The sequence below is a fragment of the Mytilus californianus genome, unplaced genomic scaffold (genome assembly GCF_021869535.1).
Source record: "Mytilus californianus isolate M0D057914Y unplaced genomic scaffold, xbMytCali1.0.p SCAF_17, whole genome shotgun sequence".
NCBI classification, from domain to species: domain Eukaryota; kingdom Metazoa; phylum Mollusca; class Bivalvia; order Mytilida; family Mytilidae; genus Mytilus; species Mytilus californianus.
In genome coordinates, this window is record NW_026262659.1 from 7,077,156 (window position 1) to 7,104,916 (window position 27,761).

The 27,761-nt window shown below is 33.0% G+C and overlaps 1 protein-coding gene across 3 annotated transcripts in view; it reads left to right on the top strand.

Moving 5' to 3' along the window:
* LOC127726311 (transcriptional regulator ATRX-like) overlaps positions 1–27,761 on the top strand; it is a 64,048-nt gene that overhangs the window by 20,099 nt on the left and 16,188 nt on the right. For all 3 annotated transcript variants that reach the window (XM_052233625.1, XM_052233627.1, XM_052233628.1), the window contains exons 15-21: positions 1,054–1,169; positions 2,026–2,169; positions 3,665–3,842; positions 4,536–4,673; positions 5,103–5,278; positions 6,314–6,556; positions 9,008–9,183. In XM_052233625.1, coding sequence (XP_052089585.1) covers positions 1,054–1,169; positions 2,026–2,169; positions 3,665–3,842; positions 4,536–4,673; positions 5,103–5,278; positions 6,314–6,556; positions 9,008–9,183 — 1,171 coding nt within the window. The remainder of the gene's footprint in view (positions 1–1,053; positions 1,170–2,025; positions 2,170–3,664; positions 3,843–4,535; positions 4,674–5,102; positions 5,279–6,313; positions 6,557–9,007; positions 9,184–27,761) is intronic.

Sequence of the window (27,761 nt, forward strand, 5' to 3'; positions counted from 1 at the left end):
CGGAAAAAATGGAACAAAATTTCCTTCTAGATACTAGCTTTTAATCATAAACAAGCTTCTGTCCAAGTTTGGTACAAATCCATGATAGTTTAAGAAAGTTGTTAAAATTTTAAAAACTTTAACCACAGAGTGAATGTAATGTTAACTGGCAGAAAAACTAAGTCCATTTATAAGTAAAATACGGAAAAATTGGAATTTTTTTTTTACAAAATTTACTTCTGGATACTAGCTTTTAATCATAAACAAGCTTCTGTCCAAGTTTGGTACAAATCCATGATAGTTTAAGAAAGTTGTTAAAATTTTAAAAACTTTAACCACAGAGTGAATGTAATGTTAACTGGCAGAAAAACTAAGTCCATTTATAAGTAAAATACGGAAAAAATGGAATTTTTTTTTTACAAAATTTACTTCTGGATACTATCTTATGATCATAAACAAGCTTCTTTCTAAGTTTGGTAGAAATCCAGGATAGTTTAAGAAAGTTATTAAAATTTCAAAAACTTTAACCACAGAGTGAATGTAATGTTTCCTGGCAGAAAAACTAAGTCCATTTATAAGTAAAATACGGAAAAAATGGATTTTTTTTTTTAACAAAATTTACTTTTGAATATTATCTTATGATCATAAACAAGCTTCTGTCCAAGTTTGGTAGAAATCCAGGATAGTTTAAGAAAGTTATTAAAATTTCAAAAACTTTTAACCACAGAGTGAATATTTGTGGACGCCGCCGACGACGACGATGACGCCGACGGAATGTAGGATCGCTATGTCTCGCTTTTTCGACAAAAGTCGAAGGCTCGACAATAAGAACATGAGTTATGATTGCCAGTTAATTATTCACCAGAGTCCAAATAACGGGGATTTAAGCAGCCACAGGTCACAGTACCACCTTCAATAATGGGCAGAACCAATACCATATTACACCTGTTTAAAGATCTGACATGGCAAAATACGAAACAAGAAAACAAGAAAACCAACAGCCTGATTTATAACAAAAAAATTAATGAACATGGCAGCTTTTTATAAATAAAAACTATATTTGATATTTTACAGCTGTTGAGTTTTTATGGAACTGTACTGTAGAAAGTTTAAAGATGCTTAAAGAAGACAAGACTGAAGGTGCTGGCTGTATACTGGCTCATTGCATGGGGCTTGGTAAAACTCTATCTGTAAGTTCAAAGTTTAAAGTTGTGTGTGGAAAGTTTTAGTTGTATAGTGGCTTATTGCATGGGGCTTGGTAAAACTATATCTGTAAGTTCAAAGTTTAAAAAATGGGGTGGAAGGTTTTTATTTAGTGTATACTTTCTCTTTGGATGGGTGGGTGGAATGTTTTTAAGTGTGTACTGGCCCATTGGATGGGTGGGTGGAAGGTTTTGGCCATTTGCTGGCCAATTGATGTGTCTGAGGAAAACTCTATAAAAGTTTAAAAATCTGGGTGGAGGTATTAAAGTGTGTTGGCCCATTGGATGGGTGGACTGAAGATTTTGTCTATCTGATAGTCAATGGATGGATCTGAGGAATGCATTTTCTGAATTGAGTTTACAGTTAGTTTGGGGTTGGAAGGCACTTTTCAAGACCAATCACCTATACAATTTTTATTTGAAATTAGAGTGTCAGAAATTGTCCAAATATATAAGGGCTATTCCATTAAAATGTATGTGGGAGGGTAGGAAGGGAAGTTTAATTATTGAATGTGGGTCATGGGTCTTTTTTCAGTATGCGTCTATTACCATTATGCAATATTATCTACAAAATGGTTCTTGGTTGTAGGGATATTTTGAAAGTCCCTTCCTACCCTCCCACATACATTTTAATGGAATAGCCCTAAATAAGGAGAAGTGGCTTGATTGCAGAAACAAGTACTAGGATGTAAACAACCCCATTAACCTTGTATTATTGATATGGAGTGCCCCTCCCATACAACTTATAGCCCTTAAATGAATGTTAAGGTACAAGAATATGAATACAGAATGTATAAATGCTTAAGTAACACTTTGATACATTATGTATTTCTCTATACTTTAGGTGATAGCATTCCTACATACAATGATGGGTAATTATGAGACGACAGAATTCAGTACAGCCCTTATTGTCTGTCCATTGAATACTGTGTTAAACTGGCAGCATGAGGTGAAAATGTGGCTGGAAAAGAATGAAGTTCAACTTGAGGTTGGTACCATATATATATAGAGAGGTCACATCAGAATATGTAGGGGGTCAAATACTTAGGTGAACTTTAATAGGTACTTAATATATAGAGAGGTCACATGTGAATCAGGATAGGTAGGGGATAACTATAGGTAGTATATATGGATATCGCATGTAAGTCAGGCTAGGAAGGGGGTCAAATTGGTGAAATGGAGGAAGTATATATAGATCATAGAAAAATGGAAATGATTTTTCCCCCTGCAAGTCAGAGATATGGTAATGGTCTACTTCAATCCATCCGTAACACATCAATACACAGAAACTGTTTGACAGAAAGCTTGCATAGTATTAATTATCTTATATTCTCTTGATCTTACGGTACTGTCAGTTTGATTCTACCATTTTTACAGGAGTTATGGGACTTTGACCATTTTTATACGCCCATTTATGGGACGTATTATGGTATACCGTTGTCTATCCGTCCGTCGTCTACATGTCGTACAATAACTCAAAAATGCTTTAACCAATTTGCATGAAACTTTGGTGAATTGTTTATATCTATTGACGTGAGCTCCCTTTCGATTTTTATAAATTTTAGATTTTACGTTTCCGAGTTATGGGGTTTTATTCATTAAAAAAGGGGGATTTTCCAGTTTTAGGACAATGACTCAAAAATGCTTTGAGCCTTATTCATTAAACTTTGGTGAATTGTTTATATCTATTAAAATAACATCCCTTTTAGTTTTTTTATAAATTTCTGATATGACATTGAGGAGTTATGGAACTGTATTCTTTGAAAAAGCGACGGGCGTATCATGCACTCATGGCGCAGCTCTTTATTTTAGTATGGTAACAATGACACCTTGTGAAAGCAACTCCTGAGACATTTTGCTACAGCATATCAATCCTTTTTTTTTTACTACTGCATCATATTGTTTGCTTTGCTTTGTCTCTCCTGGTGAAGAATATATCCAAATTGGCCTTAAAAAGTCAGTCATTACATCCCAACTTACCAAGTACTTTCCTACCATTGTAGAATTTGATTTCTTATGCAAGGGAGTGTGTGAGGTATGTAGAATTCAGAAGACGAAAACACAATATAAAACAACAACAAAAACTATATTTTAAGAGGGTAACACTGTTTGTTTCTTACCATCCTTGAGGCACTTGTCTTAGAAAAGCACAAGCTTTATATAAAACAAAATACATATATGATATTCATTGGTTTATACATTAATAACCTTTAAAAAATGGTGCTTAATCCTTGAAATTATCAACCCAAACAATTGTTATATTTTTCTCTCAATTTTAACTTTCTTAGAACCCCATGATTTCATTAATGTGTATTGTGCATGATATATCATAGTGAAATCCCCATTGATAACAATCATCATTTGGCAACATGGTCAAGTGTAAACCAAGGAACAAAATTTTAAGCTACCATTTAATTCAAGTACCTGTATTTATAGATATGCAAATTATATAAAAATGATTAAAATTTCTGTAACTGTTGTAGGTTCATGAACTGGCCAGTGTAAAGGTGAATGAGAGCCGAGCTAAAATGTTGGAGGAATGGCACGAAGATGGTGGTATCATGATTATTGGCTATGAAATGTTTCGTAATTTGTCTCAAGGCAGTAATTGTAAAAACAAAAGAATAAAAGCATCCTTTAGAAAGACTCTGGTAGATCCAGGTGAGAAGTTCATATAGTAATCAGAAATACTTTATTAAACAAAGCTCAGATTGGAACAAAATGATACAAAAGAGAAAAAGTATAAGACATTACAGAGTACTGTTCACAAAGATACCAATGTTTAATTGTTGATGTAAAAACTAAATATACCAAGGGCAACTTCTGGAAGAGAGACAACTCCTGCATATGATATAGTATTATAAAAAAATCTCTAATGTAATCAACTCTAAGCAAATCTTGTAATGAAGATATATTTTCTATCACTATATTTGGTTTCGCAGTCAAAGAAAATTGTTACTCGTCTTGAAGCTTTGGCTCCTCATCATCTTAAACTTCACTTTCTTAAAAAAAAAATTGCCACTTTAAAGCAGATTTTAGTCTTCTGCCAAACTATTTATTGCAAATTTAAAGGTCAAAATGATAATTAATCCAAAGGTTATTGTATCCTCCGTTGCACAGATAAATACAATCTACATAAAAAGAAAAATGACCACATATACGATGTGAGGGATATAAGCTTCTGTGTGCCTTAAGTTTTGCTTTATGTTTTTGGGCAAAATACAATGTATATGGGGGAAGGGGGGAACCAGTTGAAAGTTTTAGTTAATGTGATGAGTTTAAATAAGATAATATAACAGTTGCAGTGTCAAGTTTCATTTGTTCACATTTTAAATGATTATATGATAATTACAGGTCCAGATTTTGTTGTGTGTGATGAGGGACATATCCTAAAGAATGATGCATCAGCTCTATCCAAAGCTATGATGCAGATTAAAACCAGAAGACGAATTGTACTGACTGGTACCCCACTCCAAAATAATCTTGTTGAATGTAAGTAAACCACAATTTTGCACTTATTTTATTATTCTGGTTTTCAGAGGGGGAAATTTGGTGAAATACAGTGTGCCGCAGGCTGCTGCCAACAGTTTCTGTGCTATAACTTGTCAACTGTTACTGCAATACTTGAAAATTGACACCAACTGAATAAAACTTCTTTCTTTTTTCCAGTCCATTGTATGGTAAACTTCTTTTACAGTTATTTATATTTTCATGATCATTTCTATTTTGCAGACCACTGTATGATAAACTTCTTGCACAGTTATTTATATTTTCATGATCATTTCTATTTTGCAGACCACTGTATGATAAATTTCTTGCACAGTTATTTATATTTTCATGATCATTTCTATTTTGCAGACCACTGTATGATAAACTTCTTGCTCAGTTATTTATATTTTCATGATCATTTCTTTTTTGCAGACCATTGTATGGTAAACTTTGTTAAACCTAACTTATTGGGAACAAGGAAGGAGTTTCTGAATCGTTTTGTTAATCCTATCACTAATGGTCAGTGTACAGATTCTAGTTCTCATGATGTCAGACTCATGAAGAGGCGAGCTCATATTCTTCATGAAAAATTAGCTGGATGTGTACAGGTAAACAGCACAGACATATTATATATATTGGAAATCAAGTGCAGTCCTTGATACAGTTTTAACTATTTAAATTCCAAAAAGGACAACTCAAAATAATCACATTGTTCATAAAACTTTTGCTGTCCATTCAGCTCTTTAGACAGTATAATACATGTAACATGGAATAATAAAGGAATAACTAAAAGCTTAGTTTATTATGGGATATTTTCTTTATGGAGATGTCTTCAAGGCAGGTTTGAATGTAATAATTAGTTAAATCAGAGAAAATTTAAAATATGAAAGACTTTCATTTCAATTAAACCTTCTTTTGAAAGGTTAAACACAAATGAAAAGAGGTTGGTTTAAAAGAAATAGCAACCTGGCAGAATGTATCACTTTCGTCAATCGAACTTTACTTCAAGGTTTTAAAAACAGACATGTTAATAGCTGGACAATGGTAAAACTGACAAATACACCATTATTCTAGGATTAAAAAATGTATAATCCCTTCAGAATTATGATGTGTGCTTGTAAATATTAAGATTAGCACAATATAATTTTATATATCTTGTTAAAAATATTCAGAATTTATGTCATGTCAGACAACAGTAGTAGGTTCAACAAAGTTATCAAATAATAGATGGAAGAAGTGATAATTGTACAGGATATATATGATGCAGGATATGTGTACTTTTTAGTCATATTAAAGAAAGAAAAAATGAAAGTAGAAAATTTCTATGAGATATATGTTTTGTAGACCGTCTTTTCGTTCTTTTATATTTTTTTAATGCAGTGCTTACTAAAGTGAATATTTATTGAATGATATTACATTTCGTGTTTGAATTTAACACAAAACTATTAAACAACCAAATTATCATTGGTAATTTTAATAGAGCATTTCAAGTTTTTCAGTGCAATTCTAAAAATGACTATACTATTTTACCTGCATCTACATTTGATATATCAATCTGTTTCTTTTAGGAAATGGCAAAATAAAATAATAAAATTCTGTACTTTTTAATGTCCTGTATATTGAACTTGATTTATTTCTTTCAGAGAAAAGATTACTCTGCATTAACAAAATACTTGCCACCCAAACAAGAGTATGTGATAGCTGTTAGACTGGCTAACGTTCAGTGTGATCTGTACAGTAAATATCTAGAAATAGGTGGTTACTCTGGACCTGGGGACATGGGAAAATCTAAAGGAGCCAAACTATTCTCTGATTACCAGGCTCTGATGAGGATATGGACACATCCATGGGTTTTAAAGATGGCTGAAGTTAGACAAGAAATGAAGGTATGCTAAAAGTGCAGTAAAATGCCCCAGCAAAGGAAAGTCAAGGACATATTAATTTACGCCTGTCAGTCTGTGTCCACATACAGGATACAGGTTATAGTTTCGAAAATCCTCTTTTAGTTTAAAAAGGTAGAACATATTCCTAGATAAGTTACTGAAGATGTGCATGTTGGTACATTAAGCAATTCCCGTACATGGTACATGCTTGTCTTATTGTCTTGATGTATAAAAGGGAGAAAAATCCACATCTCAATGTTCAAAAAGTTAATCGTTGGGAGAAAAATCCACATCTCAATGTTCAAAAGGTTAATCTTTGGGAGAAAAATCCACATCTCAATGTTCAAAAGGTTAATCGTTGGGAGAAAAATCCACATCTCAATGTTCAAAAGGTTAATTGTTGGGAGAAAAATCCACATCTCAATGTTCAAAAGGTTAATCTTTGGGAGAAAAATCCACATCTCAATGTTCAAAAGGTAAATCTTTGGGAGAAAAATCCACATCTCAATGTTCAAAAGGTTAATCGTTGGGAGAAAAATCCACATCTCAATGTTCAAAAGGTTAATCGTTGGGAGAAAAATCCTTAAAAAAAATAGAACATCCTTATTTGGTCTGTTTTCTAGAATTGAAATACATAAATGTAGAATGTTAATAATATAAACATGATCAAACTTCATGCTAAAAATAGATAAACACGGAAGAAAGCTTTCACAATTGTGAGAAATTTCATTGGTTTATAATTCTTTCGAACATTGAGATTTTCCTGATTTCAGAAACTTCATAAATCAAATATTGTTAAAGCTTAACGGTTAATTGTTGTCCAGCTTTCATGGAATTTGCACTCAGTGGGTTAGACAAATGAAACAGTGGTTTGTTTAAATTTTGCAAGTTGGTGTTTACAAAAATAAAAACGAAAAACAAAAACATTATATATAGCCTGTTTTGATAGAAGAATGGAGACTCAAAGGTGAAGTATTGAGAATTGTTCAGAAGAAGTTATACAATAGGATTGAAAGGTGTTATCTTGGAATGTGTATGTCAATAGATTATTTTAATGTCTAAAGAAATACCTTCAAAAATTGTAGGGATGGATGTTCTTGGGGAGAGAGCACCTTTCAATCTACCATGCAACATTTTTGTTCTATATTGATGCAGAATAGATTTGGGCTGTTCCATTTAAACATACATGGTATCCAGGGAAGGCACTTTGAAAAAGGGGTAACCATCTACACATGGAATTTTAGAAATTTTCTTACTCTCTCACTGACAGTACAAAAACACCCACCCATAGTTAAGAATTTAAAATGCCTTCTCAAGGTCCCATGTATATTTTTGTAGAACAGCCCTTGTTTTATATGTGTTTGACAAAAAGTATAGATTATGTATTTATTGAAAGTAGTAATTGTGCATGAAATTTAGAACAATTTTCATTTGGTAAAGGTTGTTTATTTTTTAATTTCATGGGTAGTAGCAAAGACATACAATTTTGTTTGAATATTAAAATAATTTGGAAACCTGTATAAATTCTATTATACTGAGTCTGTAGATCATCATAAAATATATGATAAGGCCTACCCATGCCTTGTAGGGTTGGGTAGGTAGGTAGAGATTTTTTTTTTATTTAGCCAACAACATAAGTTACATGTTTTAGACAAGAAAATGACGCTAGAGCATGGGAAAAAACGTTTAAAAAAAAAAAATTGAAACAATTTGTGTCATAAAATTTTCCGGTAGGCTGATTTTTAGGTGGGAAGGTGGCAACATCAAACAATTTTAATTTTATTTTTGGCTTAAGAAGTAGGTCCCGATTCATTGTTAATCTTAACTATACTGGGTCATTCATAGATATGTTGATATATCGGATTGGTCTGCTATATTGTGTCAATATTGGTTGTTAAAAGATGTTTTTATTTTATTTCTACGAAAACAGCAACAGAGATGACCCTTTGGTTTGCTAGGGTTTTTTTTTTGGTATGGAAATTTCATAAAACTTTCTTGAAAAGTCATTGAAAAATGGAACAAAAAAGTTGTATGAACCCTGATTTTGGTTATTTTGACAAAGCTCTTTTACTTGTCGACTTTCTTTAAAATAAAAAAAACTACGATCTCTATTTCCAGGTAGTCTTAATCACAGGACTAGAGCTATCACACAATCTTACTTAAATTAGCTACTGATTCACATAGGGGTAATTAAATATTTTAGGCTTCCCGAAAAGTGCCAGACCATCAAACTTGTCCAAGAATTATGCTGTTGGGTAGACAAAACTCCTACAGCCCAGATAACAAATTGATGTATAGCATTATCTTGGAATAATTGAGGTTGTCAGTATTCTCTGATAAATTTATAAATGATAAAAAAGATATTTCAACAACAAAATTAAGTCAACTCCTGATGAATTTCCCTTTTCTTAAAAAAAACGGGATTGATTTATGTTATTTTGTGTGTATTTTTAGAACATGTTTGATGATGAGTCCTCTTTCATTGATGACACATCATCGTCTGAATCAGAATCTGAGGCCAAGTCAACATCAGCTGCAGGTTCAGCATCAGATAATTCATTTAATAGTGGCAGTGATGAGGAGAAAAAGAAAAAGAAAGGAAAGAAGGAGAGTGAAGAAGAACCTGCTAAGTATGCTTCTTTTTTTAGGACAGTTACCCGGTCTGGTGATCAACTTTGTTTTTGCTTGATTAGATGTGTTTCTCTAAAACTTTTTATATTTATAAGCAATAGGTTAACTTAATTTCGATGTATAGAATGAATCAAGGTGTACATGTCTGTCTCAGTTTTCATGTTTATGTATGTTTCACAGATACTCAAGTATTGGTCAACAATATTTGGTGGATGGAATGATTGTACCGTTTATATGTCCCTCAAACGGGGTGACCTTGACCTCATCTTCATGATTCATTGGTTAATGTTTAGTTATATAGTGATAAGGACTTTTTCTTAAATGTTACAAGCAAAAGGTCAACTTGTTTTGTGGACTGTAAATTCAGAAATTATTGCATGCATTTATTAATGGGATTTTTGAAGAATGGACTAAAATGTGAGATTAATTATTGCGATTTGAGGAAAATTTGTGTACAGATATATGTATCCGATATCATAACGTGAGTTCTTATTATTGCGATCATCACCCAGTCCCATTATTCACATTAATAAAAACCTCGCAATAATTTCTGAATTTACAGTATATAGTGATTGTAAGTTATACATGTCAGACTGACTAAGTTTTAGTGATAAGGGATGTTTCTTAGATACAACAAGCAATGGGTCAGTTATAGATGATGTACAGAATGATTGTAAGTGTTTACAAGGGCATAGCTACCCGGAGGCACGACAGCACGTGCATCCACATCGTTTTCACACAATCAAACAAAATTAACATTGTTTATTTGTTGAAAAAAGCATCCGATTATTTTTTTAAACCCATGAAAGCCAAATTATTTTTTTCCTCAAACTTAAGGATCTTGCAGTTAAAAGGAAAAAAAATGAAAAAAATGCAGCCTTATTGTGAAAGAAAAACACTCACCCTTTAAAATTTCTAGGTCCACGAGTTGGTACAGGCAATTATAAAGAAATTGAACAATATATACAAAATGTATTTTCTACTATTTATTAATAGATAAGTCATGAAATTTGTGACCACCACCTGTCCAAAAGGCTGGTTTGGTTCCCACATAATGCACTTATTGTGAATTTTTTCTTTTTATCCTCCTGTTCCTTGCCCAACGGAGTACGGTGTATACTGGTTACTGTGTATCTCTGTCCGTGCGTCCGCCCGTAACAACATTTGTCTCAGCAACTATTCATTTCAGCAAAATACTCCTGAGTTTCCTACTTCCTGTTTCCCGACCTCTGTTTATTTTTGGACATATGGTCATACATGGAAGTTTTCGTGGCATTTTTCTCGGGAACTATTTCTGGCAGAAATCTAATATTTAGTAACACACTTCATGAATTTTTTACCTATCAGTTTCCACCCTACTATTTGTCTACCAACTGATACCACTTTGTAATGTACAGTTTCCTCCCTACTCTTTGTCTACCGACTGACACCACTTTGTAATGTACAGTTTCCTCCCTACTCTTTGTCTACCGACTGACACCACTTTGTAATGTACAGTTTCCTCCCTACTCTTTGTCTACCGACTGACACCACTTTGTAATGTACAGTTTCCTCCCTACTCTTTGTCTACCAACTGACACCACTTTGTAATGTACAGTTTCCTCCCTACTCTTTGTCTACCAACTGATACCACTTTGTAATGTACAGTTCCCTCCCTACTCTTTGTCTACCAACTGATACCACTTTGTAATGTACAGTTTCCTCCCTACTATTTGTCTACCAACTGATACCACTTTGTAATGTACATTTCCTAGTCGTAACTAGTAAGCAATAGCTCACAGTTGTCGATTTTGTATTTAGTAAACAAAGACTCAGTTCATTGGTGTTTAGTCTTTATATGACTCGGAGTTAAACAAATAGTTGACCAAAAAAACACAACAAAAATGTACAAGTTTTATTACGGTTGTGATTGTTTTGTAATGCTATATATGCAGAGCTTCTGGGGGGCTTCGCTACCCTGTTCCCCCTACCCACTGGGGCCCCTCGTCCTTCAGTTTGCGATTCCTTTTCAACAAGAAGGTAGCTACGCCCCTGGTTTATAAAAAAAAGAAGATGTGGCATGATTGCCAATGAGACAACTCTCCACAAGAGACCAAATGACACAACTAAAGGTCACCGTACGGCCTTCAACAATGAGCAAAGCCCATACCGCATAGTCAGCTATAAAAGGCCCTGAAATGACAAATGTCCATCTGGCAAGGTTTATCTCCATCTGGCAGGGTTCATCTGATTGATGTAAGTTTGTGATACCTATACTTTGAAGAGGACTGATCTTAAATCCTTTACAGCTCTTTTCATAATGCTAGCAAGACAAAGGTTTGTTTGGCTTGCTTGCGTTGTTTGTATCAATGTTTGCTCAAGCATTGTAATTAAGATTGACATCTGCAAACAATATAAGTAGGCGGAGTTAAATCTGTGTAAAGGTAAATTTGATTATTTGATAATGTCTGTTGTAAACATTCAATAACGCGGTTTTACCTTTGTGTTAGCGTAACGTCGTTCCCGGCAAAATTGGCAGTTGCCGATTTAGCGTTACGAAATTCCGCCAACATGTGGCATTCGAATAACATCTTTGTTTTCTAACTTGTTATTAATCCTACATTTCTTTAGTTACTTGTATTTATATGCTTTATATTGATAAATCGGTGTCGAGACGTATGAAATCGTGATTGCTTTCTTTATAATCCAATATTTACGTATGTATTGACAGTGATTTATATGATTAACCTTGACCAGTAGCGACCTATTTTCTTACGCGCAAGGATAAGGCGTGATAAGTATTATAAAAAGGGGATTTTCCGAATAGCAAAACGAATTTGAACTCATCTTTACAGAAACTTAATAGGTAAATACTTCACGCACGAAAATCACAGAAAACCGTTAAACATATTGTACTTTCATTCTTTGTAGTAATTTATAGTAATAATAATAATTTCTATTTCTTGAAATAGTAGTTTAGTTGTTATTTTATTTAGAAAACCTGGCTAATATATTTCTAAAAGCTATTGAATAGAATAAATATCTACAGACTAAAGGTATTGTAAGAAAGATTGAGAACAATCTTTACACTGGTGGCAGCGAATTTAGTTTTCTTTTTAAAGAAAATTTTAAGAATCTACGTGAATATTTTATTAGGCAAGCAATTGATAAGTAAAAATATTTTAAATTGTTACTGTCCATATTTGTTTACACTTAAAAAAAAAAACTGAACATAATAAAAAAGGACACTTCAACAAAAGGTGAAAGAAAAGAAAAGTACAGTTGGTGAGATTAATTAAGCTTATAGTATATCTTTCAGTAGTTTTAAATTCAACAAGGATAAATATAGATCCAAGTTGAAAAGGTTATAATTATTAAATTTGAGTATATATCAACAAGGATAAATATGAATCTATAAGTTGAAATAAAAAAGTTAAGGGGTATACATCAACAAAGATAAATTCTAATCTAAGTTGAATGTTAAAAGATAAAAAATTTTAAGTCAAATTTCAACAAGGATAAAATAAAATCCAAGTTGAGCTAGATTAATATTGAATACCATATTCAATAAGGATAAACTTTAATCCAAGTTGAGTTTTAAAGTTAGGAGTCTATTTTTAACAGGAATAAATCTGAATCCAAGTTGAATAATAATATTAAAACCATAATTTTTTCAATAGGGTCCAGTTGTAAAATTTATAGTCTATTTCAAAGTTGTAAATTAAATAGTCCATTTCATAAGCTTATTTTTTACAACAAGGATAAATATAAATCCAAGTTGTAGTTATAATAATTTTTCGATAGAGTCGAAGTTTAAAAAAAAAAAATTATAGTCTATTTCGAAGTTGTAAATTAAATAGTACATTTCACAAAATAAGTTTTACAACAAGGATAAATATAAATCTAAGTTGTAGTTATATTTCATTAAGGTCAAAGTTGAACGTCTATAGTCTATTTCAAGTTTAAAATGTATATAGTCTATTTCACAAAGTAAGGATAGATTCATAATCCAAATTGTGTTTTAAAAGTAAGGCATAGGAAATTCTTTATCAATTTCAACAAGGATAAAATTTAATCCAAGTTGATTAGTATATTGAAACTCTTGATTCCATTTAGCAGTCAAAAGTAGGATGTATAATTTGAGAAATAGACAACCTAGTATGTCTACGGGATCAATGTCTTTAGGAAGGGGAAGAGGAAGGGGATCTGGAATAAACCCACCAAGTAGTTTAGCCATTCCCAACCATGCCATATCATCTGGGAATATGGAGGCCCATTTTTCAGGGGAATCTAGAAACTCTCATGATTATTTTAATGCAAGGTTTAATATCCCTGAATTCAGTAATGGGGAGACAATAAATAAGTATCCAAATATATTGCCTACTTCAATTAATGAAGGAGAAAGGGAGATAAATCATTTGACTGATGAAAATCCTTGTACCATGGATCATACTATCAACTTACCTGCTATAAGTAAAGAAATTGAGAATAACACTAATCCGTTCCTTGTTCCAACTCAAAGTCGAAGTGATAGCGCTTTAATTTCAAGATCAACCAATTCTGATAGTGATGAGCTCACACAATTAAGAAGACAATTAGATGCCTTAAAGAATGAAAATTTTGAATTAAAGAGAACAGCCAAACAAAACAGCTTTCAGATACCAAGTTCAAGTCAAACAAACCCTAATCAAAATCTGGTCAACACAATTACCCAGTCAACAGAGTATATAGAGCCGAATGTATATGCTGGTACTCATAGCCATGTAAACCAGGATATTGTTAGCAGCAGCATTTCACAGAATCCAGTTCTTAACAAGGACTTGTATACTCAGAGTCTATTTGTGAGCAACACCTATCCTTATAATACAATGCAAAGAAGTAACTATTCGCAAAATACAGTACAGAATAGCCGATATATACAAAATCAAGCCCCGAACAGTACTTTTTCACAATATCCAGTTCAAATAGAAATTTCCAACAGTATCAACCAATCACAGAGCCAGACTTGTTACCAATGCAGCATCCCAGTGGACCACAGTATATCAATACATCAGAAGTTCCAAGATTTAATGATAATGGACGCAGAACAAGAGTGCCATTCTATAACGGAAAGGATCCATGGAACGCATATGTGATGCAATTTGAACTGATTGCGGAAATGAACAATTGGACTCCATCAACCAAAGCCATAGAACTGGTTACAGCCCTCAAAGATGAAGCAATGGTATATGCCTCATTTCTTACACCAGAGACAAAAAGATCATTTTCAGCACTTTGTGCAGCCATGTCAAATAGATTTGGAGATCATGGGTACCCGGAAACATACAGACAAGAGCTTCATACTCTGAAAAAGTATGATAGAGAAACAATTCAGGAGTATGCTTCAAGGGTCGAGATGTTGGTCAGGAAGTCTTTCCCAACAATTGACACAGCAACACACAGTACACTCAGTGTGGAGTATATGCTTAGAGGATTGCCAGACCAGAGTATTGCTATTGAGCTACTGACAAAAAGGATTACTAGCATAACAGAGGCAATACACCAAGTAACGCTATATGAGACTTACAAGAGAGGTTCAAGAGACAGAAACAACCGTCAGCTTGGTACAACAGAGGACAGTTATAGAAATAATTGTGGGTCCGAAGATATAGAGGTCAGAAAAGTAGGAGGAAAAAGATTTATTACAGAAGAAAGAATGACTCAGTTTGAAAGAGGAATTTCGGAGTCACTAGAGACAACCATTAAAAGAGAAATGGCAAAGTACTATACACAACAGGAGTATGACAGTAGTCCAGGGCAAAATAAGCAAGTGTATAAAGACCATACGACCAAGATGAAGAATTCCAGATGCTTTAACTGTAATGAGGAAGGCCATTACATAAGAAATTGTCCAAAAGAAGGGAGAAGCCCCTATCATAATCATAAAGACAACAGAAGTGGTTTTATAAGGAATAATGAAAGGAGTCAAAACCAAAATGAAGAGTCTTTAAACTGCTAAGGGTTGAGACTATCGACCAAGTGTCAGCCCCTAAACATGGTAAAGAAAAAGTTAAAGAGAATAATTTGAAATATGAAGAGAAACATTGCCAAATGAAAGAGCATTTGGTTGAACCAAAAAAATCAGTGAATACAGCTTATATAAAGAGATCATTTGAAGAAGATAGCCTAGATATACGGGACCTAGATTTAAGCCTAGAGATGTTGTTTGAGGAGTCTAAGGAGATACAACAGAACACACCAGAGAACACACCAAAGGAGGTAATGGGTAGTGCAGAACCGATCAACGGGATAGAAGGAAATATTATAATTGCTCGGGTGACAGCAGCTTGCATTACAGTTCCAGTGGTCATTAACAAGATTGTGACGAATGCAGTTATTGACACTGGAGCAGAGGTGACGGTTCTAAGTGAGAAGTTGTATAATCAGATTCCTGGGAGTAAACGGCCAAAACTAAGGAGAGCAGCAAGAAATTTGGTAGTTGCTGAGGCCAGTAAGAACTTGACAACAAGAGGGATTACAGAGGTGGAAGTTAATCTGGGAAGTGAAACCTTCAAATGGCCAGTTTATGTAGCACCCATTGGAGATAACATGTTATTAGGTTGTGACCTAATTGATGAATAGAATATCACAATCAATCCTATGCAAGGCTTACAGTTTAATGGTCAGCGGATTGAATGTGAGACTAAAAGACAAACTGATAGAGAAGCCAGAGTCGGAGTAAAGGACACCAATTCTGGGCTTATCATTGACAAAGAAGCGGAAAGAAGTGAGTTCCTGTCAATCAGAGATTCAATGGTAGAGCCGGTAATGGCCGATGACAGAAAACCAATGGTAGCAAGTACGCAGGACATGCATGTACATATAGGAAATATTACCAGTACAAGTTATAAGGGTACACAGACGGACAAGGTCGATGTCCAGATGTTGCCTGAGCTCTTGCAAGAAGAAAATGTAAATGTTACAGAAGAAAATGTAAATATTAAAGGAGAAAATGTAAATGTTACAGAAGAAAACGTTAATGTTACAGAAGAAAATGTTAATATTACAGAAGAAAATGTAAATGTTACAGAAGAAAATGTAAATGTTAAAGGAGAAAATGTAAATGTTACAGAAGAAAACGTTAATGTTACAGAAGAAAATGTTAATGTTACAGAAGAAAATGTAAATGTTACAGAAGAAAACGTTAATATTACAAAAGAAAATGTAAATGTTAAAGAAGAAAATGTAAATGTTAAAGGAGAAAATGTTAATGTTACAGAAGAAATTGTTAATGTTACAGAAGAAAACGTTAATGTTACAGAAGAAAATGAAAATGTTACAGAGGAAAATATAAATTTTACAGAAGAAACTGTAAATGTTATAGAAGAAAATGTAAATGTTACAGAAGAAATTGTGAATGTTCCAGTAGAAAATCAAAATATTCCAGTTACGGAAGAAATTGTAAATGTTTTAGTTAAAAAAGAGGATGGAAACTTTTTCTGTCAGGTGGAAAAAATAAGTCAACTGAAAGAAAGTTTCCGTGAAACAGATTTAGACCAAACTAAGAAAGAACATGAGAATGAAAAACAGGTAACTCAAGACACACAAAAAGATTGGAGAAAAAGGAAGAAAAGAGCAGAAGAGGACACAGAAAGAGAAAAGAACAGAAGAGGACACATAAAGAAAAAAAAAGAACAGAAGAGGATACAGAAAGAAAGACAAAAAGAGACGAACCAATAATACAGTGAAGTTGTTGGACAAAGAAAACATTGAAAATTTTATAAACAGTTTATTTATTATATTGAAAGACACAAAACTACAAAATTGTTGACATTATTTATATGTATATTGTTTTATATATCATTGGTACACTTTTATTATTATACGTGTCAAGAATTGTGATATATTCGTGATCTAGTCAACATTGACAAAAACAAATTTTCTTAATTTTAATATTCTATTGAGATAGCAGGTGCTTGATTAGATTTTGTTTAATTGTATCTAATGATTTAATATTTCGCAATTATTTAAATTTCGAGACGAAATTCTATTTTGACGGAGGGCAGTGTTGTAAACATTCAATAACGCGGTTTTACCTTTGTGTTAACGTAACGTCGTTCCCGGCAAAATTGGCAGTTGCCGATTTAGCGTTACGAAATTCCGCCAACATGTGGCATTCGAATAACATCTTTGTTTTCTAACTTGTTATTAATCCTACATTTCTTTAGTTACTTGTATTTATATGCTTTATATTGATAAATCGGTGTCGAGACGTATGAAATCGTGAGTGCTTTCTTTATAATCCAATATTTACGTATGTATTGACAGTGATTTATATGATTAACCTTGACCAGTAGCGACCTATTTTCTTACGCGCAAGGATAAGGCGTGATAAGTATTATAAAAAGGGGATTTTCCAAATAGCAAAACGAATTTGAACTCATCTTTACAGAAACTTAATAGGTAAATACTTCACGCACGAAAATCACAGAAAACCGTTAAACATATTGTACTTTCATTCTTTGTAGTAATTTATAGTAATAATAATAATTTCTATTTCTTGAAATAGTAGTTTAGTTGTTATTTTATTTAGAAAACCTGGCTAATATATTTCTAAAAGCTATTGAATAGAATAAATATCTACAGACTAAAGGTATTGTAAGAAAGATTGAGAACAATCTTTACACTGGTGGCAGCGAATTTAGTTTTCTTTTTAAAGAAAATTTTAAGAATCTACGTGAATATTTTATTAGGCAAGCAATTGATAAGTAAAAATATTTTAAATTGTTACTGTCCATATTTGTTTACACTTAAAAAAAAAAACTGAACATAATAAAAAAGGACACTTCAACAAAAGGTGAAAGAAAAGAAAAGTACAGTTGGTGAGATTAATTAAGCTTATAGTATATCTTTCAGTAGTTTTAAATTCAACAAGGATAAATATAGATCCAAGTTGAAAAGGTTATAATTATTAAATTTGAGTATATATCAACAAGGATAAATATGAATCTATAAGTTGAAATAAAAAAGTTAAGGGGTATACATCAACAAAGATAAATTCTAATCTAAGTTGAATGTTAAAAGATAAAAAATTTTAAGTCAAATTTCAACAAGGATAAAATAAAATCCAAGTTGAGCTAGATTAATATTGAATACCATATTCAATAAGGATAAACTTTAATCCAAGTTGAGTTTTAAAGTTAGGAGTCTATTTTTAACAGGAATAAATCTGAATCCAAGTTGAATAATAATATTAAAACCATAATTTTTTCAATAGGGTCCAGTTGTAAAATTTATAGTCTATTTCAAAGTTGTAAATTAAATAGTCCATTTCATAAGCTTATTTTTTACAACAAGGATAAATATAAATCCAAGTTGTAGTTATAATAATTTTTCGATAGAGTCGAAGTTTAAAAAAAAAAAATTATAGTCTATTTCGAAGTTGTAAATTAAATAGTACATTTCACAAAATAAGTTTTACAACAAGGATAAATATAAATCTAAGTTGTAGTTATATTTCATTAAGGTCAAAGTTGAACGTCTATAGTCTATTTCAAGTTTAAAATGTATATAGTCTATTTCACAAAGTAAGGATAGATTCATAATCCAAATTGTGTTTTAAAAGTAAGGCATAGGAAATTCTTTATCAATTTCAACAAGGATAAAATTTAATCCAAGTTGATTAGTATATTGAAACTCTTGATTCCATTTAGCAGTCAAAAGTAGGATGTATAATTTGAGAAATAGACAACCTAGTATGTCTACGGGATCAATGTCTTTAGGAAGGGGAAGAGGAAGGGGATCTGGAATAAACCCACCAAGTAGTTTAGCCATTCCCAACCATGCCATATCATCTGGGAATATGGAGGCCCATTTTTCAGGGGAATCTAGAAACTCTCATGATTATTTTAATGCAAGGTTTAATATCCCTGAATTCAGTAATGGGGAGACAATAAATAAGTATCCAAATATATTGCCTACTTCAATTAATGAAGGAGAAAGGGAGATAAATCATTTGACTGATGAAAATCCTTGTACCATGGATCATACTATCAACTTACCTGCTATAAGTAAAGAAATTGAGAATAACACTAATCCGTTCCTTGTTCCAACTCAAAGTCGAAGTGATAGCGCTTTAATTTCAAGATCAACCAATTCTGATAGTGATGAGCTCACACAATTAAGAAGACAATTAGATGCCTTAAAGAATGAAAATTTTGAATTAAAGAGAACAGCCAAACAAAACAGCTTTCAGATACCAAGTTCAAGTCAAACAAACCCTAATCAAAATCTGGTCAACACAATTACCCAGTCAACAGAGTATATAGAGCCGAATGTATATGCTGGTACTCATAGCCATGTAAACCAGGATATTGTTAGCAGCAGCATTTCACAGAATCCAGTTCTTAACAAGGACTTGTATACTCAGAGTCTATTTGTGAGCAACACCTATCCTTATAATACAATGCAAAGAAGTAACTATTCGCAAAATACAGTACAGAATAGCCGATATATACAAAATCAAGCCCCGAACAGTACTTTTTCACAATATCCAGTTCAAATAGAAATTTCCAACAGTATCAACCAATCACAGAGCCAGACTTGTTACCAATGCAGCATCCCAGTGGACCACAGTATATCAATACATCAGAAGTTCCAAGATTTAATGATAATGGACGCAGAACAAGAGTGCCATTCTATAACGGAAAGGATCCATGGAACGCATATGTGATGCAATTTGAACTGATTGCGGAAATGAACAATTGGACTCCATCAACCAAAGCCATAGAACTGGTTACAGCCCTCAAAGATGAAGCAATGGTATATGCCTCATTTCTTACACCAGAGACAAAAAGATCATTTTCAGCACTTTGTGCAGCCATGTCAAATAGATTTGGAGATCATGGGTACCCGGAAACATACAGACAAGAGCTTCATACTCTGAAAAAGTATGATAGAGAAACAATTCAGGAGTATGCTTCAAGGGTCGAGATGTTGGTCAGGAAGTCTTTCCCAACAATTGACACAGCAACACACAGTACACTCAGTGTGAAGTATATGCTTAGAGGATTGCCAGACCAGAGTATTGCTATTGAGCTACTGACAAAAAGGATTACTAGCATAACAGAGGCAATACACCAAGTAACGCTATATGAGACTTACAAGAGAGGTTCAAGAGACAGAAACAACCGTCAGCTTGGTACAACAGAGGACAGTTATAGAAATAATTGTGGGTCCGAAGATATAGAGGTCAGAAAAGTAGGAGGAAAAAGATTTATTACAGAAGAAAGAATGACTCAGTTTGAAAGAGGAATTTCGGAGTCACTAGAGACAACCATTAAAAGAGAAATGGCAAAGTACTATACACAACAGGAGTATGACAGTAGTCCAGGGCAAAATAAGCAAGTGTATAAAGACCATACGACCAAGATGAAGAATTCCAGATGCTTTAACTGTAATGAGGAAGGCCATTACATAAGAAATTGTCCAAAAGAAGGGAGAAGCCCCTATCATAATCATAAAGACAACAGAAGTGGTTTTATAAGGAATAATGAAAGGAGTCAAAACCAAAATGAAGAGTCTTTAAACTGCTAAGGGTTGAGACTATCGACCAAGTGTCAGCCCCTAAACATGGTAAAGAAAAAGTTAAAGAGAATAATTTGAAATATGAAGAGAAACATTGCCAAATGAAAGAGCATTTGGTTGAACCAAAAAAATCAGTGAATACAGCTTATATAAAGAGATCATTTGAAGAAGATAGCCTAGATATACGGGACCTAGATTTAAGCCTAGAGATGTTGTTTGAGGAGTCTAAGGAGATACAACAGAACACACCAGAGAACACACCAAAGGAGGTAATGGGTAGTGCAGAACCGATCAACGGGATAGAAGGAAATATTATAATTGCTCGGGTGACAGCAGCTTGCATTACAGTTCCAGTGGTCATTAACAAGATTGTGACGAATGCAGTTATTGACACTGGAGCAGAGGTGACGGTTCTAAGTGAGAAGTTGTATAATCAGATTCCTGGGAGTAAACGGCCAAAACTAAGGAGAGCAGCAAGAAATTTGGTAGTTGCTGAGGCCAGTAAGAACTTGACAACAAGAGGGATTACAGAGGTGGAAGTTAATCTGGGAAGTGAAACCTTCAAATGGCCAGTTTATGTAGCACCCATTGGAGATAACATGTTATTAGGTTGTGACCTAATTGATGAATAGAATATCACAATCAATCCTATGCAAGGCTTACAGTTTAATGGTCAGCGGATTGAATGTGAGACTAAAAGACAAACTGATAGAGAAGCCAGAGTCGGAGTAAAGGACACCAATTCTGGGCTTATCATTGACAAAGAAGCGGAAAGAAGTGAGTTCCTGTCAATCAGAGATTCAATGGTAGAGCCGGTAATGGCCGATGACAGAAAACCAATGGTAGCAAGTACGCAGGACATGCATGTACATATAGGAAATATTACCAGTACAAGTTATAAGGGTACACAGACGGACAAGGTCGATGTCCAGATGTTGCCTGAGCTCTTGCAAGAAGAAAATGTAAATGTTACAGAAGAAAATGTAAATATTAAAGGAGAAAATGTAAATGTTACAGAAGAAAACGTTAATGTTACAGAAGAAAATGTTAATATTACAGAAGAAAATGTAAATGTTACAGAAGAAAATGTAAATGTTAAAGGAGAAAATGTAAATGTTACAGAAGAAAACGTTAATGTTACAGAAGAAAATGTTAATGTTACAGAAGAAAATGTAAATGTTACAGAAGAAAACGTTAATATTACAAAAGAAAATGTAAATGTTAAAGAAGAAAATGTAAATGTTAAAGGAGAAAATGTTAATGTTACAGAAGAAATTGTTAATGTTACAGAAGAAAACGTTAATGTTACAGAAGAAAATGAAAATGTTACAGAGGAAAATATAAATTTTACAGAAGAAACTGTAAATGTTATAGAAGAAAATGTAAATGTTACAGAAGAAATTGTGAATGTTCCAGTAGAAAATCAAAATATTCCAGTTACGGAAGAAATTGTAAATGTTTTAGTTAAAAAAGAGGATGGAAACTTTTTCTGTCAGGTGGAAAAAATAAGTCAACTGAAAGAAAGTTTCCGTGAAACAGATTTAGACCAAACTAAGAAAGAACATGAGAATGAAAAACAGGTAACTCAAGACACACAAAAAGATTGGAGAAAAAGGAAGAAAAGAGCAGAAGAGGACACAGAAAGAGAAAAGAACAGAAGAGGACACATAAAGAAAAAAAAAGAACAGAAGAGGATACAGAAAGAAAGACAAAAAGAGACGAACCAATAATACAGTGAAGTTGTTGGACAAAGAAAACATTGAAAATTTTATAAACAGTTTATTTATTATATTGAAAGACACAAAACTACAAAATTGTTGACATTATTTATATGTATATTGTTTTATATATCATTGGTACACTTTTATTATTATACGTGTCAAGAATTGTGATATATTCGTGATCTAGTCAACATTGACAAAAACAAATTTTCTTAATTTTAATATTCTATTGAGATAGCAGGTGCTTGATTAGATTTTGTTTAATTGTATCTAATGATTTAATATTTCGCAATTATTTAAATTTCGAGACGAAATTCTATTTTGACGGAGGGCAGTGTTGTAAACATTCAATAACGCGGTTTTACCTTTGTGTTAACGTAACGTCGTTCCCGGCAAAATTGGCAGTTGCCGATTTAGCGTTACGAAATTCCGCCAACATGTGGCATTCGAATAACATCTTTGTTTTCTAACTTGTTATTAATCCTACATTTCTTTAGTTACTTGTATTTATATGCTTTATATTGATAAATCGGTGTCGAGACGTATGAAATCGTGAGTGCTTTCTTTATAATCCAATATTTACGTATGTATTGACAGTGATTTATATGATTAACCTTGACCAGTAGCGACCTATTTTCTTACGCGCAAGGATAAGGCGTGATAAGTATTATAAAAAGGGGATTTTCCAAATAGCAAAACGAATTTGAACTCATCTTTACAGAAACTTAATAGGTAAATACTTCACGCACGAAAATCACAGAAAACCGTTAAACATATTGTACTTTCATTCTTTGTAGTAATTTATAGTAATAATAATAATTTCTATTTCTTGAAATAGTAGTTTAGTTGTTATTTTATTTAGAAAACCTGGCTAATATATTTCTAAAAGCTATTGAATAGAATAAATATCTACAGACTAAAGGTATTGTAAGAAAGATTGAGAACAATCTTTACACTGGTGGCAGCGAATTTAGTTTTCTTTTTAAAGAAAATTTTAAGAATCTACGTGAATATTTTATTAGGCAAGCAATTGATAAGTAAAAATATTTTAAATTGTTACTGTCCATATTTGTTTACACTTAAAAAAAAAAACTGAACATAATAAAAAAGGACACTTCAACAAAAGGTGAAAGAAAAGAAAAGTACAGTTGGTGAGATTAATTAAGCTTATAGTATATCTTTCAGTAGTTTTAAATTCAACAAGGATAAATATAGATCCAAGTTGAAAAGGTTATAATTATTAAATTTGAGTATATATCAACAAGGATAAATATGAATCTATAAGTTGAAATAAAAAAGTTAAGGGGTATACATCAACAAAGATAAATTCTAATCTAAGTTGAATGTTAAAAGATAAAAAATTTTAAGTCAAATTTCAACAAGGATAAAATAAAATCCAAGTTGAGCTAGATTAATATTGAATACCATATTCAATAAGGATAAACTTTAATCCAAGTTGAGTTTTAAAGTTAGGAGTCTATTTTTAACAGGAATAAATCTGAATCCAAGTTGAATAATAATATTAAAACCATAATTTTTTCAATAGGGTCCAGTTGTAAAATTTATAGTCTATTTCAAAGTTGTAAATTAAATAGTCCATTTCATAAGCTTATTTTTTACAACAAGGATAAATATAAATCCAAGTTGTAGTTATAATAATTTTTCGATAGAGTCGAAGTTTAAAAAAAAAAAATTATAGTCTATTTCGAAGTTGTAAATTAAATAGTACATTTCACAAAATAAGTTTTACAACAAGGATAAATATAAATCTAAGTTGTAGTTATATTTCATTAAGGTCAAAGTTGAACGTCTATAGTCTATTTCAAGTTTAAAATGTATATAGTCTATTTCACAAAGTAAGGATAGATTCATAATCCAAATTGTGTTTTAAAAGTAAGGCATAGGAAATTCTTTATCAATTTCAACAAGGATAAAATTTAATCCAAGTTGATTAGTATATTGAAACTCTTGATTCCATTTAGCAGTCAAAAGTAGGATGTATAATTTGAGAAATAGACAACCTAGTATGTCTACGGGATCAATGTCTTTAGGAAGGGGAAGAGGAAGGGGATCTGGAATAAACCCACCAAGTAGTTTAGCCATTCCCAACCATGCCATATCATCTGGGAATATGGAGGCCCATTTTTCAGGGGAATCTAGAAACTCTCATGATTATTTTAATGCAAGGTTTAATATCCCTGAATTCAGTAATGGGGAGACAATAAATAAGTATCCAAATATATTGCCTACTTCAATTAATGAAGGAGAAAGGGAGATAAATCATTTGACTGATGAAAATCCTTGTACCATGGATCATACTATCAACTTACCTGCTATAAGTAAAGAAATTGAGAATAACACTAATCCGTTCCTTGTTCCAACTCAAAGTCGAAGTGATAGCGCTTTAATTTCAAGATCAACCAATTCTGATAGTGATGAGCTCACACAATTAAGAAGACAATTAGATGCCTTAAAGAATGAAAATTTTGAATTAAAGAGAACAGCCAAACAAAACAGCTTTCAGATACCAAGTTCAAGTCAAACAAACCCTAATCAAAATCTGGTCAACACAATTACCCAGTCAACAGAGTATATAGAGCCGAATGTATATGCTGGTACTCATAGCCATGTAAACCAGGATATTGTTAGCAGCAGCATTTCACAGAATCCAGTTCTTAACAAGGACTTGTATACTCAGAGTCTATTTGTGAGCAACACCTATCCTTATAATACAATGCAAAGAAGTAACTATTCGCAAAATACAGTACAGAATAGCCGATATATACAAAATCAAGCCCCGAACAGTACTTTTTCACAATATCCAGTTCAAATAGAAATTTCCAACAGTATCAACCAATCACAGAGCCAGACTTGTTACCAATGCAGCATCCCAGTGGACCACAGTATATCAATACATCAGAAGTTCCAAGATTTAATGATAATGGACGCAGAACAAGAGTGCCATTCTATAACGGAAAGGATCCATGGAACGCATATGTGATGCAATTTGAACTGATTGCGGAAATGAACAATTGGACTCCATCAACCAAAGCCATAGAACTGGTTACAGCCCTCAAAGATGAAGCAATGGTATATGCCTCATTTCTTACACCAGAGACAAAAAGATCATTTTCAGCACTTTGTGCAGCCATGTCAAATAGATTTGGAGATCATGGGTACCCGGAAACATACAGACAAGAGCTTCATACTCTGAAAAAGTATGATAGAGAAACAATTCAGGAGTATGCTTCAAGGGTCGAGATGTTGGTCAGGAAGTCTTTCCCAACAATTGACACAGCAACACACAGTACACTCAGTGTGGAGTATATGCTTAGAGGATTGCCAGACCAGAGTATTGCTATTGAGCTACTGACAAAAAGGATTACTAGCATAACAGAGGCAATACACCAAGTAACGCTATATGAGACTTACAAGAGAGGTTCAAGAGACAGAAACAACCGTCAGCTTGGTACAACAGAGGACAGTTATAGAAATAATTGTGGGTCCGAAGATATAGAGGTCAGAAAAGTAGGAGGAAAAAGATTTATTACAGAAGAAAGAATGACTCAGTTTGAAAGAGGAATTTCGGAGTCACTAGAGACAACCATTAAAAGAGAAATGGCAAAGTACTATACACAACAGGAGTATGACAGTAGTCCAGGGCAAAATAAGCAAGTGTATAAAGACCATACGACCAAGATGAAGAATTCCAGATGCTTTAACTGTAATGAGGAAGGCCATTACATAAGAAATTGTCCAAAAGAAGGGAGAAGCCCCTATCATAATCATAAAGACAACAGAAGTGGTTTTATAAGGAATAATGAAAGGAGTCAAAACCAAAATGAAGAGTCTTTAAACTGCTAAGGGTTGAGACTATCGACCAAGTGTCAGCCCCTAAACATGGTAAAGAAAAAGTTAAAGAGAATAATTTGAAATATGAAGAGAAACATTGCCAAATGAAAGAGCATTTGGTTGAACCAAAAAAATCAGTGAATACAGCTTATATAAAGAGATCATTTGAAGAAGATAGCCTAGATATACGGGACCTAGATTTAAGCCTAGAGATGTTGTTTGAGGAGTCTAAGGAGATACAACAGAACACACCAGAGAACACACCAAAGGAGGTAATGGGTAGTGCAGAACCGATCAACGGGATAGAAGGAAATATTATAATTGCTCGGGTGACAGCAGCTTGCATTACAGTTCCAGTGGTCATTAACAAGATTGTGACGAATGCAGTTATTGACACTGGAGCAGAGGTGACGGTTCTAAGTGAGAAGTTGTATAATCAGATTCCTGGGAGTAAACGGCCAAAACTAAGGAGAGCAGCAAGAAATTTGGTAGTTGCTGAGGCCAGTAAGAACTTGACAACAAGAGGGATTACAGAGGTGGAAGTTAATCTGGGAAGTGAAACCTTCAAATGGCCAGTTTATGTAGCACCCATTGGAGATAACATGTTATTAGGTTGTGACCTAATTGATGAATAGAATATCACAATCAATCCTATGCAAGGCTTACAGTTTAATGGTCAGCGGATTGAATGTGAGACTAAAAGACAAACTGATAGAGAAGCCAGAGTCGGAGTAAAGGACACCAATTCTGGGCTTATCATTGACAAAGAAGCGGAAAGAAGTGAGTTCCTGTCAATCAGAGATTCAATGGTAGAGCCGGTAATGGCCGATGACAGAAAACCAATGGTAGCAAGTACGCAGGACATGCATGTACATATAGGAAATATTACCAGTACAAGTTATAAGGGTACACAGACGGACAAGGTCGATGTCCAGATGTTGCCTGAGCTCTTGCAAGAAGAAAATGTAAATGTTACAGAAGAAAATGTAAATATTAAAGGAGAAAATGTAAATGTTACAGAAGAAAACGTTAATGTTACAGAAGAAAATGTTAATATTACAGAAGAAAATGTAAATGTTACAGAAGAAAATGTAAATGTTAAAGGAGAAAATGTAAATGTTACAGAAGAAAACGTTAATGTTACAGAAGAAAATGTTAATGTTACAGAAGAAAATGTAAATGTTACAGAAGAAAACGTTAATATTACAAAAGAAAATGTAAATGTTAAAGAAGAAAATGTAAATGTTAAAGGAGAAAATGTTAATGTTACAGAAGAAATTGTTAATGTTACAGAAGAAAACGTTAATGTTACAGAAGAAAATGAAAATGTTACAGAGGAAAATATAAATTTTACAGAAGAAACTGTAAATGTTATAGAAGAAAATGTAAATGTTACAGAAGAAATTGTGAATGTTCCAGTAGAAAATCAAAATATTCCAGTTACGGAAGAAATTGTAAAT